The sequence below is a fragment of the Rissa tridactyla genome, chromosome 6 (assembly GCF_028500815.1).
Source record: "Rissa tridactyla isolate bRisTri1 chromosome 6, bRisTri1.patW.cur.20221130, whole genome shotgun sequence".
Lineage (NCBI taxonomy): Eukaryota > Metazoa > Chordata > Aves > Charadriiformes > Laridae > Rissa > Rissa tridactyla.
In genome coordinates this window covers 64,221,124-64,238,086 of record NC_071471.1, presented here as the reverse complement: position 1 = coordinate 64,238,086, position 16,963 = coordinate 64,221,124, and the positions used below count along the sequence as shown (strand labels likewise).

Below are 16,963 nucleotides of genomic sequence, written 5' to 3'. Positions count from 1 at the left end.
GACAGCAGCACTGACGATATCTCCAATCCTTTTGTGCTCCAAGGATGCAAAATAGTAGCTCCAGAGAGTAGTTCAAGAGAGAAAAAGCTTGTAGGTCTGTGATTTCCGTATCATGTAAGGCAGGACTGTATTCCAGCTTATTCCATTCACAAGAGAGGCAGGATGGTCTGTTTGGAATATGAAATCCTTTGATATACAGACTCAGAAAAAGGTTGGGCTCCTCCAGGAGCTCTTGAAGATAATGATTTTCTTTTTTTATTTAAAGAAAAATGCTGATTTATTTTTGTCTATGCTTATGGTACCTCAGAGAATAGAAATGCTTCCCAGTGTCTCCTGTTTGGGAAGGGAGGTTTTGGTCATGTAAAATGGAATTTCTTCCTTCATATCGAGTAGGAAGAGTTCTGGGGAAATGTTATTCTCCTGTAGAAGTATTTCCATGTGATGGATGTTTACAGAATACTTCTCTCCTTTTGCCATCTCAAGCATGATTTGTGCATTGCGAGTGGCTCCACTAATTAATTCTTTCCATCAGCATGGGAAAAAATAAAAGAACATAATTTGATGTTTCCTATTAGCTGTCGTCACTTTGGTATTCATTTTTCTTCGATGACGTGATATTTGTATCACAGCAATTACCTAGATCACACTATTGGGATTTATTGTACGTACGTAGTGATCACAGCGGGTGTCTCTTTGTTGCCTCTGTTTGTGGCATGAACGATGCTGGGCAGATGGTCTTTCTTTTTAATAAAAACAATCACGATTCATCCATCGTTCCGGTGGTATTTCTACAGTGGTCATAAATATGTGTGCTAAGGCAGTATGTTTAAGCTTGAGGGGATTTGTTGTCAGAACCATGACTTCTGCACAGTTGCAAAAAGGAAAAAAAAAGCAAGCTGTTTAAATCCCTTCCTTGTTTGCACACCACATTGTACACCAAGTGTGGATACAGTCATGTTCATCCTTTATGATTTGATCTCTGACTCAAAGTGAAAGCAGCCTGCTGGAACAGCATTTTTCCAACCATGGATGTTAATAGCCTGAGTGACCCTTGTTTTGCCCACGTAGCTTAAAGCTGTGATTAGGGATGGGAACACATGTGCTAAATTGTCTGCAAAAATCCGTTGTAATGTGGGGTTGCCAGGACTTGTCTTTAATTCTTGCAGATTGGTGTGTGCTTCCTGCTGTGAGTACGCCAAAGATGATGGATCTGCTGGTGGTTCACATCAGAAGCAGTTCTGCTTGTGCCTGAATTCATGACTTGCCAGTATGAGAGAATTTAACTTATTCTGAGTTACTGACAAAAAGAACGAGAGATTGGGTGGAAAGGAGACTTTGTAAAGAAAAGGGCAATAGAGGGAGCTTCTTTTTAATAACAGTAATTGCTGTCTTTAAAAGACTTGCCAAATAATTTTATGCCCCATTTTCATCGCAAGGCTTGAATCCCTGTGGCCATGCAAAAGGGATGGACCTTAATAATTGTGAATGCTTTCATTCAAAGTTTGTGGTGTTTTTTTGCAAGCAATGATCTGCCACAGACCTCTGTATGATACATTGATACATTGAAGCTGGATTTTCAGAAGAAGCTGGAACAGAGGTTGCATTGAAAGTTACTTTTGATCATCCTATCTTATTAGACCCATTCCTAGGCAGGTAAGGAGAGCCATCATGACTAAATGAGTTTTTCAAAAGGTGACTCATCGGTAGAACTGGGGACCATGTTAAAAAGCCAGAGAGTTCATATATGCAGCTTCTGAGGCAGATCCAGCACCATGCTTAGTGCCTTCAGCATGAAGGTGAAATATGTAGAGGCTTGGACATTAAAGCTGCAAGCTGAATTACAAACTAAAGGAGGTTAGGAAGAAATTCTCACACAGACACATGAGTACTCCATAGCTCCTTACGAAATTTAGCAGCTTCTGAAGCATATAGTATTGACTGCTTCATGAGAATACTCCAGATCATACAGCGTAACCACAGGATCTAACAGTCTGAATACTGACGTAATCCCTAACACCTTTTTGGCATTAAATTAGAATTCTCAATTACTCCATGATCTAATTGTAAGGATCCACCAAAGGTAACTTAGGGAAGCAAACCTATTGTAAGTAGGCTTAGGCTTTGCCTCTGGAGCTCCAGTGCAAAATGCCTAGATGGTCCCCAACTCAGGAAGAGTCTGAGGTGAAGTGGTGATGTGGTGTAGAGGTCACAATATGTTCTGCCTAATGGTTAAACAGTATTGTACCATTAGTTTGAAAATAATATTTTAAACAAAATGGCGATTGGTAGAAGAAAACGGAAGAATGAAAGAGGGTTTTTTTCTGTAGGTGTACCTGAAAACCATCTTAGAGCATTTTGCAGCACTATAATAGAGCCTTAACAATAGTTCTCTGTAATTCTCCTCAGTCACTGGTAATTGAGTTTTGTCTGCTTGTGGATTTAATGCCACCATGAAATGTAATTTGTTTGCACATGAAATATTAACGTTGTTCTATGCAGAAATGTGAAACCGGAAAAATTCTAGCACTGACACTGCTTCAATTCTAAGTTGTGTTTTACTGTATTCTGTTTATTGTTATTCTATTAATTATTGTTACGGTAACACTCATTAGACTTCTGAGACTTGGCAACAGGCAAACACAGAGAATTTGCAATCACTGCCCCAAACACCTTGCGATTTCAATTTTCAAGGCAGGTAGCTAATAGGATAGTAGCGCATTGCAACAGGGCAGAGAATGAATGTTGTGCATGACATTGTGCTTGGAATTTGTGGCAGAGAGATGAGTTGAACCCAGCTCCCCTGATAATCTTCCTGTAATTCATATTTTAATTTTTCAAGGACTCAGTAACTGCAGGGACTTAGAACGCTGCTTCTTTATTTTCCCTTAATAATCAGAATTTCTGATATTCGATATTTCTGATACTTGATCTGAATGTACTTGAATGTTCTGAAGAGGGATGAGATGGAATTGCTTGCAGAGTAACAGTTAAGCTAGTATCCTAGACCACTGTAGTTTCTCTTACTGAATTACACAGATACAGCAATATACAGAGGAGCAGTAGGAGTGGCTAAAACCAAAGTGCCTGGGAGCTGTCATATATATATATATATGTATTTGTTTAAGAATTTAACTAGCAGCTCCTATTTATGCTTTCTTACTGAGGTGAATAAAGAGAACTTTTAAAAGCTTGCATGAAGCAAGTAGTATTTTTGGTGCTAGATAGGTGAACATTAGATAGGTTCAAGTCCTTTATTCACACGGAGATAAAGCAGAAGTGTTAAATTCAGTCTCCCATGGCTGTTCTGGGATGGATTGCTTGCTTTCTCCTGTGTTGACCAAAAATGTCAATGTAGCACTATGAATATTTTTTTTAAAACAAAACAGGCACCTGGTTGTGTTGTATTTTGGTTTGGGTGAATAAGCATTTAACAGTGAAAAACTGTTTATCTTAATCCATGAAGTACAGGGAGTATAGTATGTGAAAGACTAACAGAAGACCAATGCAGATTAGGCACTCAAAGGTAATAGTAGTTTTTGGGATATTAATTTGTTCAGAATACAGGGGGGGAATACGCTATATTCAATATACTGTTGTATAGTTTGGCTGCATATATCAAGAAGTATGTATAGTGGAGATGTGGCTAGATTTTTAATGCTTTATTGTCTCTTCACTGCAGCTTATTCCCAGTATTTATGTCTAAATCAATACTGTAAAATCCAACTGAACATTTCAAAGATCATACTTTTTAGAGCAAATGAAAAATATTAATGCAGCAGTGGTGAAGCTCAGTGTTATCTGGGGACTGGAGGAGTTAATCTAAAACACACAACATTTCTAAAATAGTCATTGTTTCAAAAAGACACAGCACCTGGAAAGCTTCTTAAAATAAAGCACGTGGTTTCAGGAAAAATGTATGCTAGTGTATAACATAGTAAAATCTGTTCTATTTATGGAATCATATATTTTCTTCTGCTCACCTCCAGTTCCAGAAGTGAAAGAGAGATTGCATTGCTACAAATAATTCTGATAACATGATTACTAGAAGATTGGAGGTAACTGAGGTCTTGGCCAGGACCAAGCACATGGAAGTTATGATTATGTAGATTCCTCCAAGGAGAGTCTTTACTACAAGCTCTCTTGTAGCCAGAGAATACCAACCATCTGTTGGGATGTCAAGGCATATAGTGATAGGAGGAGAAAGTAAAACTCTGATAGAAGGGAGCAAGACCACCAGGGTCATCTCATTTGTTGGCAGCATAGACTATTGCTGACATCCTTAGTAGGTATATTTTTCCAATCTGTTTCTGTGGTTTTTATCTTTCAGTGTGTGGCTGTGACTTGGCACAAGGAGGATTTTTCATTAAGAACGGGGAATATCTTTGCACCTTGGATTACCAGCGCATGTATGGTACCCGCTGCAACGGTTGTGGGGAGTTCGTGGAAGGCGAAGTAGTGACAGCTCTGGGAAAAACTTACCATCCAAGCTGCTTTGCCTGTACTGTTTGCAAGTAAGTCATCCCTTTCAACTAACGTGACATTAACCTAGCACAAGGAAAACAGGGGAGAAAGTATCACCATGAGACACAAAGCTCAAGAGGTATTTCTCTTTAGGAAGCCTTTGGTTTAAAAAGATCTGCTCCAAGTCTGACTTTGATGGTCTTCGAAGTACCACTCATTTATTTGGGGGATGCAGCTTCTCTGTTACCTATAGTTTCCTGTTCTCAGAAACTTACTGTCACATATGAAAGAACTAAACATCAGGCTTACATGTTCAGATGACGGACACGGGTTAGGTGAGCTCAGGTGATCAGCTCAGCTTGATAGGAGAAACGAGGTAAAACAAAATTCTGGATGCTACAATAGAGAAGTCATTTGGACTACAAGAACAGTTAAACAATTGAAAACATACTACCAACTCACTTTCACATCATGTGGCTTTGAGACAACTGTGGTCCCCGTCTTCTTCCCAAATACCATTTCCTGTCCCCAGTAAGAGAACCAGGGAATAAAAGGAAGATAGCTAAGGCTATGTGGATGGGACAAAAGGTGACATTTTTAACTTTTATTTTTGTTTAAACTCTCACTATTAATTCAGAATTTAGGAGACTACTGGGCCTATGTTCTTCATGATCTCATAGCAATTCTATACTTGAAAATCTCAGCTGAGTTTTACAGCCTGAACTGAGCCCAAAGCCTCTATGCATAGTGTTCTCTATGAGCTGGCTTTAGGCACTGAGGCTATGCTAGAATTTAGGCTGTCTTAGCATGTACCTTGTTTGCTATCAGTATAATATTTTGGATACACTAGGGGAATAAAGCTACTGTAGGTTTTTATAGTAGTGGCACATTTTTATAGTACTAAAAATAATCTAGACATAAAGTGAAATTTAAGTGATATGGTGTCATCATGATTCTACAAAAAGCCAACTGTGTTATGTGTATACTTACTATTTACGAAGCTGGAATGAAAATGACCATCAGGCTGTTCATTTCTGCTGTTCTCAGCCCTGCAAGTAAAACAGAACTTTTCTTAAATAAGTTTCAGTGTAATGCCTGAGGGACACATAAGAAGCATCAGATAGAGATGTAAGTAGATTTCATAGAGAGGGAGGACCCAAAAAATGGCCTGCTCCTTTGTAGTCTTGGAGGGAAATAGGGGAGTGCAGTTCTCCAGAATTCAGAATCTAACACAGTTGAATGGTCTAAAACTTAATGCAGGAGGATGACGTGAACAAGAAAGGCAAGAATCTACGTTCTGAGATAGTACTTTGTTGGACATCCCATCATATGATGTGTATGGGTATTAGTGGGTAGACTTGCCAGGTGCTACCCTAATCTTTCATGGCTATCTCTGATGAGTACTTTGTCCTATAGCCTGGTACATTTTTTCAAGACCTTTTCCTTTGGAAGTATTTTGATTGTTTTTCCATTTGATTTTAAATAACGTGTGAATTTACTGCGTGTCAGTAATCACATGATGTGTATGTTTCAGATTTATTTCCCAAGGACAGTGTGAAAGTAGATGATGTAGTATGAAACATGACATCACTTTTCTGTATATAAACTTACATCAATCATTTTATGTTGAACGAACAGATGAGTCATTGGAATAGATTCATGAAATACAGTATTGCTGATGATTTATTTATGGCTGACTTAGGAATGGCAGTAGAAGGGAAAGTAGAACAATGCCTTAAGCATTTTGTTTTGTGGGAACAAGCAGATGTTCATCTGTTAAGCACACTTTTTGAGTGAGGTGTGGTGTAGGGGGGTCTGTACTTAGCAGCTAAATCTACTTACTAAAGATTCGGAGTTATTAAAATTCTCATTTTAATGACGTGCTCATACAAAATTTTGTTCATGCTCTGTTTTATACACCAAATAAGAGCTAACAGCGATGTCAGCTTCTGCCTAACACACATTCTTAACATTTTGTTAACATTTTTGCAAATAATCTTAAACTTCCATAGCGCATTCAGCCTTTACCTTTCTCCTAACATCATCTGCACAGGTGGAGCAATTACAGTGGTGGTTCTGTAATGTAGATACCTATTTTAAAGCTCTAGGAGAATGAATGTGGATAACATTTCATTTTTTTGCAAACTGCTACATCCACTGTAGTATAGTCATATATTTCATTGCTGAATACAGATGAAATTAGTGTATTTATGAGAGACTAGCTCCATATTCCTTCACTAGCCTCAAGCCCAATTCTGATTCTTCCTTTGAGTTCTCTTGTGTACCGTTTGCTACCCACAGCATCACGCTGAGACCATCATAAACGTAGCTGTTGTGTCTAAGGAGATTTCACTGCCGTCTATTCTTTAGATAAAGTATGTTTGATTGCTTTTTTAAACCAAAATATAAGGCAAGTCTAACCTCTGCTCTGCTTGCATCCATGGATTGGATTTCTTCCAGTGCCTGGCTTTGCCAAGGCCACATTGCAGAAACTATTTGGCCTGAGTTTCTGTAAAATATTGCTTGCACTGGGGGAAGGCAGCAAAATCAAGGCATAGGGAACAGAGGAAAATTTCTGGCATAACCTTTGCTAAGATACATTTTTCTCTTTAACTCTCCAGGCGTCCATTTCCACCAGGCGATCGAGTTACCTTTAATGGAAGGGACTGTCTCTGTCAGATGTGTGCTCAGCCAATGTCCTCCAGTCCGAAAGAATTGTCTGCCTCAAGCAGTAAGTATGCCATCTTCTTTCTGAAGCCTCTCGCTTTCCCAGGCTGATAGTCATTTAGTTGAAACTAATTTAACACAAACTTTTGGGTTTGTTGTTTTCTTTTCCTCACCTTTAGAAATACAAACTATCTCTGGGAACCATGTTTTTTCTTTCTTTTTTTTTTCGTCATTGAAAGCGTGTGGTACTACAGGTGGGAAGAGACACTTACACATTTCAATATAAAAACCTGACTTTTTCCCCATGACTGCATTTTTTAAAGGGCTGGTTTTTCCTTTTATAGACACTTGAAAAGTAGTTAACTGATGAAACCTAAGGTTTCAGAGTTGATAGATTCCCTTTTTTTCATGTATAATTGCATAGATTTAAGTATTCAAAAGAGGACAAAGTCAGAGGAAATTAAATTTCTTCTACTGTTTAACACTTTAATTTAATTAAATTCTCCTTCAAAAGGAGTACCGCCAGGATTATGCTTCCAGTAGACTGATACCACAATGATACTGTGATTAGAACCCCAAGAAACTACTATAAAAAAGAGAGAAAGCAACTTAAGGGGAAAGGGAGAGAATGAAGAAGGTTTGGGAAGAAATTAAATTGGTTTGCTGTTGGGTTTTAATGCTTTTAGAAGATAATTTATAAATTAATGATATTAATCTCTGCCTCTGGTTGTTAATTTTCTTAATCTTTGGGGTTTTCTGATTTTTTTTCTCCAACTGGTGGATTGTACTCAGTGCTCTAGTCTGTAATGACTTATCCAGTATAGTTTTATAATTCAAAATGGTTACAGATTTCCTTGTGACACTAGGTAGTTTTCCACCAATGTTGGCTTCCATCAGGGCGACACTGTGTATTTTGTACTGGTACTTGGCTTTGAGATCCTAGGATTATAAAGCGCAATAGCGTTTGTGCCCAGCGGATGAGTCGAGTAAATCTCAGGTTTTCTGATTTGCCTGAGAATATGTAATCAGACACTTACTTAGCAAAATAAAAAATGAGAGACTTTTTTTTATCATGCCTTTCATGTTAAGTGATACTTTTCCACTATAACTCTGGATTTGGAGATGAAAATGCACAGGCCTAATCAGTTAAGGAAGAATTTACGAACCTGAAAAAAGGCTTACAAAGACTTAAAAACCAACACAGGAATGTATGAGCTACTTCAGGCACTCAGAGAATCCTTCTTAGACAAAGGAATTGTGTGGAAATTGTATTTGGGAGGCATAATTGGCAAGGAACTGCGAGGCACAGGGACCTTGGACAGTACTGACATTCTTTTTCTGAGCATGTCACGGCACTGGCTCCCAAACGACTGGTCTTTAATGACAGAAGTATCTGGGTCTCACTACATCTGGTTCTCAAAAAGTGGCTGACTTCTCCAACAACGTGACTGGCCACTTCCCGGATACGTGACTCCAGGTGTCAAAATCTCCCCTAGCAACTGATAGGCTAAAGTTGTCTAATAGTGAGCAAGCAAAAGAGCTGAAGAGTTGCTTCCTGATAGCCAAAGTCTCTGCTTGAATTGCTGCTTGGGTTCCACACTGAAGTCATGGGTAGCAGGGATTATAAAACAATCTTCCCTGCTACTTGCAGTGAGATTTATTTTTTCTTTTAAATCAGAATTGGGTCCTGCTGCTCAAACTGCCTTACCAGTACACAGCAAGAGAGCTCCTGCTCGTAACAGTTTAGAGTGCACTACTTCAAAATCTGCAAACACCTGCCACTGTGCATCTTGCTCTTCTATGGACAAAGACTTGTAGAAAAATATCGTTTCCGGTCACTTTAGAGCAAAACTTTCCAAAACAGATAAACAGAAGTGAGACCAGAATGCATTTCAAAGTTCAGAAAAACTCAATTAAAAGAATACTAATGAATCGTCCTCTGTCTTCAAAGACATGCCAGCTGCTGCTTTAGCTTTGTGCAAAAGTTGACTTAGATACGCTGGCACTGAAGAGTAAATTTTAATTAGTGTAAGCTGTTCCAGATTGCTTCCACGTCTCTCCTGCTGGCTGAATCAGACACATCATTTCTTTTCTACCACTTCGCCCCTTTCTGAAGGGATTTTTTTTTTTTTTAATACAAGTTCTTTTAGAAAAGAATCTCATTCGTGCTATGCATCTATTTTATATCCTATATTGCCGTCAGTTTCCTCTGATTACTTCCAAGTAGATTACTAGAGGAGGCTTTCCTTAAAACAAAGTAAGTTGGAAGTGAGAAAATTCAGTAGACTGGAAGTATATCAGGTTTGATTGGTTTATATAATGTAAAAGGAAGCCTTCTACCCACTAGAATGTCTGCATTAATGTTGACATGCCATTTTCTTATTTCCGTTGCTTCACATAAATTAAAGGCTTATTGACAGCTTTTCTTGTATGACTTCAAGAAACACCAAATGCCTCTGCATACAGGAGTTAACATCTTGAATAACACTGTTTTATATTACACACCAATGAAACTCAGAAGGAAGAATACTGAATAATTAATTTTCCTTTTTTTTTAATATTAGTTGGATCCATGGTACTTCTTTACCTTATTTATATTAATAATATATTTATTTCACTGCACATTTATTACCTGGAATAATTACAGCTATTTTCCTGAAGAACCATTTCAGTGACTTTTTTTTTTAATTTTAATTTTCTAAGACAGTATACAGATGCTATAGAGTAATCATAATTCATAATTTAGTCAACCCTATTCTTCAGACGCTCCTAGATGTACACAGTGCACTAGCTTTGGGGTATTCATTTATTCAGCAGGAAATCTAATACCAAATACCTGTGAATAGCTTTGCAGACAAATGAAATCAGTGGTGTTCGTTTTTGTTATTGTTTTATTTCGTATGACAGCTTGATAAATGAGATGTGATCTGTAAAGCAAAGTGACTGGGACAGATGTAGAGCAGCACAGAAGCAGGGGACAGCTAGATAACACTGACTTAAAATGTGGTGTTGATGGCTTGAATAGGTCAGGGTTTTCAAGGTTCTGCCAAAGACAGGAAGTTATTTTTTTGGGGGCCCGATAAAGGAGTAGTATTAGGTAATGTATCTTGGGAATTACTATTTATGTTTTAAACAGTGTCCAGGGTTTTTTATACAATGTCATGATTGCCTGGTTTGTACTATCTTAAGCTCTTTCCACTTTCTGTTGTCTTCTAACTACATGCATACACACCTGTGTTTGTTACGGTCCATATTGTCTTTCCAGAGAAGCGGTTGTGCAGGCATCTATTATTTCTAAATTTTAGGCAAGACTGCAACTTGTATGCTTGGCTATTTGGCGATGAGTGCCCTGCTTCCCCCACCCCTCACCCCCCACCTCCTTTTAATTAAGATCTCCTGTATTGTGTCTCTGTTCCGTATATGACAGCCTCATTTCACTGTCCCTCAGCATTTTGTATCACATATTTAGTGGACTGTTTTTGAAGGCCACCTTTAAAAACCTGCAAATTATATGTATTTTTTCCTAATTTCATGCTGTAATTTAGAGTGAAGAAGAGTCAAACCCAAAGTCGTAAAGCCATAAAAATTAGAAAATTTCTGGGTTTTAACTTGTGTAAGGAGAAATTCAAGAACCTAAAGTCTGCCTAAATCCTTGCTCTTCATCCATGTTAGTGTTAGGTACCTTTGAAAGACTAGTGTGAGCTTTATAATACGTCTTTCCAGCCCCCAGCATCTCAAAATATTTTATTCCCCTGACGGCCAAATGAGTAGTGACTGAGGGTACACACTCTGGGTTTCTATTAGTATTACTGTGTGAAGCAGAGGCAAGTAGATTGGCCACATTCACAGGCTTACCCTCTTTGATACTTCTCCATTTGGGCATTTTATCAGTGAATTCTCACCAAGGTAGCTGGTAAGTGAACCTATGCAGACATTTGAACCGAAAAATCCCTGGTTTAGTCAGATCTTCATTTTAAAAAATACAACACCGGCTTGCATTTCTTCTTGAACACACAAGAGGTGTTGTGGAAAGTACAGCTGAGAGCAGAGCGACCATAGAGAGATCCCCCACACTCGGGGTAGGAACATGAGGTGGTGCCAGCAGTCTGTGCTGGTGGAGCTCGAAGCGGCAGTCTTCTGGCTCAGGGATCGTCTTGGAAATTCTGAAGACTCTATGTCTCTTTGCACAGTTAATACATTTCCCTCTTCCTCAGAGATTTTTCCCTTAGGCATTCCACTTCACTATTTCCGTGGTAAAGCGCTTCAGTAATAAGAATGTTATTTCTCCACCTGACATTGAGCCCTTTCTCTGTTGGTTCCTTGTCTGGGTGCTGGTAAGGAAGTTTTTGTTATTTCTGATTACCTTTTTGCTGAAAGGTTGGATCATTTTAGTGATGTGCATGAACTAATTAAGAAATTGCATTTAAAATAGAAAGTGGGCTTTCTAGATGGATAGGAAAAAACTCCCTATCTGAAAGAAACGGAATCGTTACAATCACCTAGCAAGAATTTTCATTTGAAAAATTTGTCTTCTTTTAAAATAGTGGTGTTTCACAGTTTCCTTTTTTTCAGTGAAATAGATACTTGTGTCCTATATATGCCGAGATATCCGAAGATGATGCTATTTGGAAAGAAGCACAGGGAAGATATGTCGACTCCCCTTTCTTTGTTAACAGTCTCTCCTGTGAGTTAGGAGCATTATAGTACAGCCAAGATGCGGACTAGAGTTTTCAAAATGGCCAGTGTTACATGTGCATAAATAATCTTTGGTGCAGCTGTTCCCCGACCAGCCAGTGTCCACGTGGAGATTTCACAATACTGTTTTGTATGTTTGACCTTGTCTGGTTTGCACATTGTGTTCTGGTTCAAAGAATGTAAGTTCTCTGGGACAAATGCTTTCATGCCTATCAGTACAGAGTCTAGCAGAGTTGGATCCTGGCTCACAACTGGGGATCTTAGCTCTATTGTGATATAAATAATAAGCTTAATGCTTAATGAACTTGTGGGAGAAAGATATCTTTGTTAATTGTTCAATAGCCTTATCTCTTCAAATAAGATGCAGTCAGTAAAGCTCCCAGTAAATATCTGAAACTTCCAACAAGGTTTCTGGTAATGCTGAAATAGAGCAGAGCCAACATACATACCTTACCTGTTGAAGAAGCGGTGGGCAGGAAAAAATGGGAATCATCTTTTGCCTCACTGCCCAGAAAGTAGGGAGAAAGTGAGATTGTTTGGCAACAATGAAGCACCAGAATGGAGATGATGTAAATCTACTTTGCCGTCCTCCTTTAAAGAATCTCTAATTCTTAATGCTTAGTGATATTCAGGATAACCGTCCTTTCATTAGATAAAGATATAGGTGGTTGTTGCCGGTATTCAGAAGTAATGTCTGAGCTGATTTACAGGCATCACAGACTTCTCCACTAGAAATGAGCTGAGTGGATAAAATGGATGCAAAATTCCTTTTAATCACAGTTCTTGCAAGAAGTCTGCAGCTAGGATTTGTAACTGTTTAGCCACATTTGACTCAGTTTTCATTATTTTGTTCTTTATCATTTTATTTTTTTTTCCTGAGCTGTCTGAAAACTCCTTCAAGTCCATAGGGAAGACTTAAAAAGTGAAGGGGAAGAGTTTGCTGGCTGTTTGTAAGCAAGCTATCTGCAGTGAATTTTGGCTTTAAATGGTATTAAGCAACATCCAACACATGATTTTGAGCTCATTCTTAGGAAATAACCTACAATTTCACACTGTATGTCAAAGCTTCATAGTATATGCGTATTGTACAAATACTTGGCAAAGATGTGGATAGACTTAGTGAGTAAGACACTGAGCCCAGTTTTGCCTTAGGGGATGCACGTTTACAGTATCCATAAACTTCATCAAATGCCCCAGGGACCTTAGATGGGCCCAACAATTTTGGTTTTGAACATGCATTTTTAAAATGGAATTTTTAAAATCCTGTGTATAATTTTGAACCTTAAGGGTTTAATATTTTTTGTGTACTAGAACATTACGATTTTCTTGTTTTCTAATTCCTGGGTTATCTGCTAAAGATACAGAAACACTTACATAATCTTTGTGGCATTCAAGCTGCATACCTATGTTTAGGTACTGGAGATTCCGTTGAGAATTTTGTGGACTTGACAGAAGGGGCTTATGTAGTCCCATATCTCTCTTCTTTATTGTTTGTTTACTGTAGAATAAAGACATACCACAGACATCATTGTGGACTGATTCCAAACACTGTGATTTAAATCACTGATTTTAATCATGGTTTACCTAAGAACCCAGGGAACCTTGATTACAATAACTGATTGTAACCTTGTTTTACATTTAGAGTTTTAATTATAAAAGGCTAATTGATAAGCATGAGGATACTCCATATCTGTACATGTTTACTTAAACTAATATAGCTCTGCATAACTTCATCATCTTCTTTAACATCTATATTTTTCCCTAATGACTATTTTTGCTCATAATTTATTCCAAGCTCTATTTGAATCGAAATTGAAAATTAGTTAGAATGCATAAAATAGCAGTGTGGATATTTTTTATTTCAGAAACTACCTGAAATCTGCTAGGCACATAAAGAAAGTAAATGCATTTAAATTAATTTTGGAACTGCTAATTTGTTGAGGGTCTGTAGCTTATACAGCTGCTTACTTTGTAGCACCATGACCTTAAAGATTTTAAAAGTGGCAGATCTCATCATACCTGATTTTGTTCATAGATAGGAAGAGGGAAGCAAGTTTCTTCTCTGTGTTTTCAAGATTGCATTTGGATTTTTAACTTGGATTTAACTAAATTTAAAATTTTAAATTTTGTTTTTAAATAAAAGCCTTTATTTTTTAAATATCAGTATTTAATTCTCCTTACTTTAAATTTGATTGTAATAACCCTGCAGGGTAACTACATTTATGACTTAATGTATTGAGCATATAGTGGGTCTAAAATTTTACTGTGCCCCCCTTTTTAAGAATAAAATAAGCAAACAAATATGAATGAAATGATACAAAATTCAGCGAAATGATGCAAACCCAAGCACAGTTCCTTTCTTGCAAAAGCCATTAGATTATGTCTAAGAATACACAGCTCTTGACAAATCCTTCCAATGACACTGGCCCATTTGCATGATTACTCCAAGAAGATTTATTCTTTTGAAGAATGTTTGCAATTTTTGAGGCATTTTCATCATTTGAATAGCTTTCTTGGATTAATTTTAGTCCACGCTTATGTTTTATAACAATGGCTAAATTACTCAAGTAGCCTCCATTTATTCATCTATCTCTTATTTTACAATAATAAGAGATTATTGGTATTTTCACTGATGCTTTAAATTTGCCTTAGATCCTTCTCTGGAGGAGGGTATAAAGCATTGTTACAGACTTTTGGGTGGTAGAGACAGAGCAGCGACTGTATTGAGAATATAGTTGTGGCAGGGCAGAAAGTTTCTGATTTACAAGTTTTCTATAAGAAAGTGTTCTCCTTCATAAAAATTACTGGTTTTCAGGAAGGTGTTTTCAGTCTGGTTTGCCTGTTTCTTTTGTATACTTTTGTGTTACATGTAAATTAGGCAGAAACAATTGTGAATAGACTGTATGAGTGTACTAAATATCAGTTCTTATTTCTCTAAGCGTAACCCCATCTTGAACTTGGAAATCAAAACATTCCATCTCCTTAGCTTTTACCAGAGAAGTACTAATCAAAAGGTAATTCCAAAGAAAGTTTTGGGGAAAGTGAAAGGAATTTCTCAGTAGCTTGGAAAACACAACTATTGTAGATCTCCAGAGGTAAGAGTATCTGGGAATTGTCATATTCAGAAAGCTTGCCAGGTGGTAAGTCAGGAATCAGAAGTCACTTAAAAAGAATGTGAAAAGTGAATTAGTTGTTAGCTAGACCTTAGTTTGCCATGGGTTCTCAGGGCATAAAAACCTTCCTAAAAGTTGTCGTATCTTTCATTCCTGTTGTTGGAGGTTGTACCCTGTTGGAATTGCTTCTTTTCCAAAAGTAACAATTGAAAATTACCCAAAATAGTCTGCAGATGACGAGACACAATGTACTATCCATGAGATGGGTATTAAACAGTGAAGCTCATTTGCTAACCGAGCAATTCACTTGGGGGACTGCAAGTTGGAATTCTGAATTTGAAATCAGCTGGAATTCTGAACTATAGTAAAAGAAATAGAAGGGTGAACACTAGCCTCAGCTTAGATGTATCGGGCTGTGGTTTATCCTTCCGAGTTGTTTTACAGCTGGAACTTTTGGGGTTGTAAGCTGGAAAAAAAACCAACCAAAACTCTTCTCTTAGATAGTTTCACATTTGCTCTTTCTTCCTCCTTCTATTTCATTTACCCTTTGGTTTTCAGGTCAGACACCTGTATGAAAGATTGGTTTGAAGAAGGGACTGAGCTTCATGTTACGGGAAAAGGCTAACTTGGTGGTATGTTGCTTGCAGGGACAGTTTGCAGGAGTAAGAGGTTAAAAAGTCAATTGGTTTGGCCTCCTTTGGGAAGGAGGTGTAGAAAGAAGGGGAATTCTGTTTCCTTTTCCTATGTAGAAGACTAACACAAATGCTTATATCAATGCAAAGGGGAAAAATAGAAACTCCTTTGATAAAATAATGTCGTGTTAACAGACTAGAGTTGGGGAAGAGCATTCATATTTCCAAATCACTTTAAATTGCATTGGATGATGAAAGCGCTATTTACAGTAACGATATATCCAAGATGTATTAACCTGTTTTTCAAAAAGGCAAGTCAATGTTAGGCACTCACAGATGGTTAATGGGGACTTGTGTTGCAAGCAAAGAATGCCGTTTCGTGCTATTGTGATTTCTTTCCATGTTTAATCAACTACAATAATTCTATTTTCTTTAAATATTTATTTTGAAAATATCAATTTTTCCCAACTTGCCATTTATAGTAAACCATCAAAGCTATACTTACTTCCCATGGGAAGTTTATTTCCCTCCATTGTATGCACCCGGCCTCTTATTGTTAGATTTCAGGAGTACAAGGCTGCCTGCATGGGTATGTTTTGCCTTTAGCGAAAGGGCAATAGTGCATTTTGTTCTGACAAACATTTCTTATCCTTGCATTGGCAAAGAGGAAGGGTCTGGCAGCAGATTTCTTGAGTTACATACTCTGATCTAAATCCTGGATGTGAAATTCCCAATATTGTATGTCCTTCTCTGACTTGGAGAACTCATCACTGCCCTGATGATCAAATGGTTATGCTTTAAACATTGAAAGCATTTATCGTACTGTAAACAGACAGAATGAGTTTGGTTTTTTAGCTTTGACAGAAATATCTTGATGATCTGGAAAAGCCTGTGTGGTATCTGTCACAGTCAGTCAGTCTGTCTGTCTCACCTCTGTGCCTGGCAAGATCATGGAGCAGATCCTCCTGGAATCTCTGCTAAGGCACATGGAAAATAAGGAGGTGATTGGTGACAGCCAACATGGCTTCACCAAAGGCAAATCGTGCCTCACAAATTTGGTGACCTTCTATGATGTTGCCACAGTATTGGTAGATAAGGGGAGAGCAACCGACGCCATCTACCTGGACTTATGGAAAGCATTTGACACTGTCCCGCACAGCATCCTGGTCTCTAAATTGGAAAAGCATGGATTTGATGGATGGACCACTCAGTGGATGAAGAACTGGATAGATGGCCGCACTCAAAGGGTTGCAGTCAGTGGCTCAATGTCCATATGGAAACCAGTGACCAGTGCTGTTTAACACCTTTGTCAGTGACATGGACAGTGGGATTGAGTGCACCCTCAGCAAGTTTGCCAATGACACCAAGCTGTGTGGCACGGTCGACACGCTGAAG

At 38.0% G+C, this 16,963-nt stretch overlaps 1 protein-coding gene across 28 annotated transcripts in view; it reads left to right on the top strand.

Annotated features, from left to right (window-relative positions):
* ABLIM1 (actin binding LIM protein 1) overlaps positions 1-16,963 on the top strand; it is a 225,983-nt gene that overhangs the window by 124,326 nt on the left and 84,694 nt on the right. For all 28 annotated transcript variants that reach the window (XM_054205891.1, XM_054205890.1, XM_054205889.1 and 25 more), the window contains 2 exons: positions 4,328-4,511; positions 7,083-7,192. In XM_054205891.1, coding sequence (XP_054061866.1) covers positions 4,405-4,511; positions 7,083-7,192 — 217 coding nt within the window. In that variant the 5' untranslated portion in view covers positions 4,328-4,404. The remainder of the gene's footprint in view (positions 1-4,327; positions 4,512-7,082; positions 7,193-16,963) is intronic.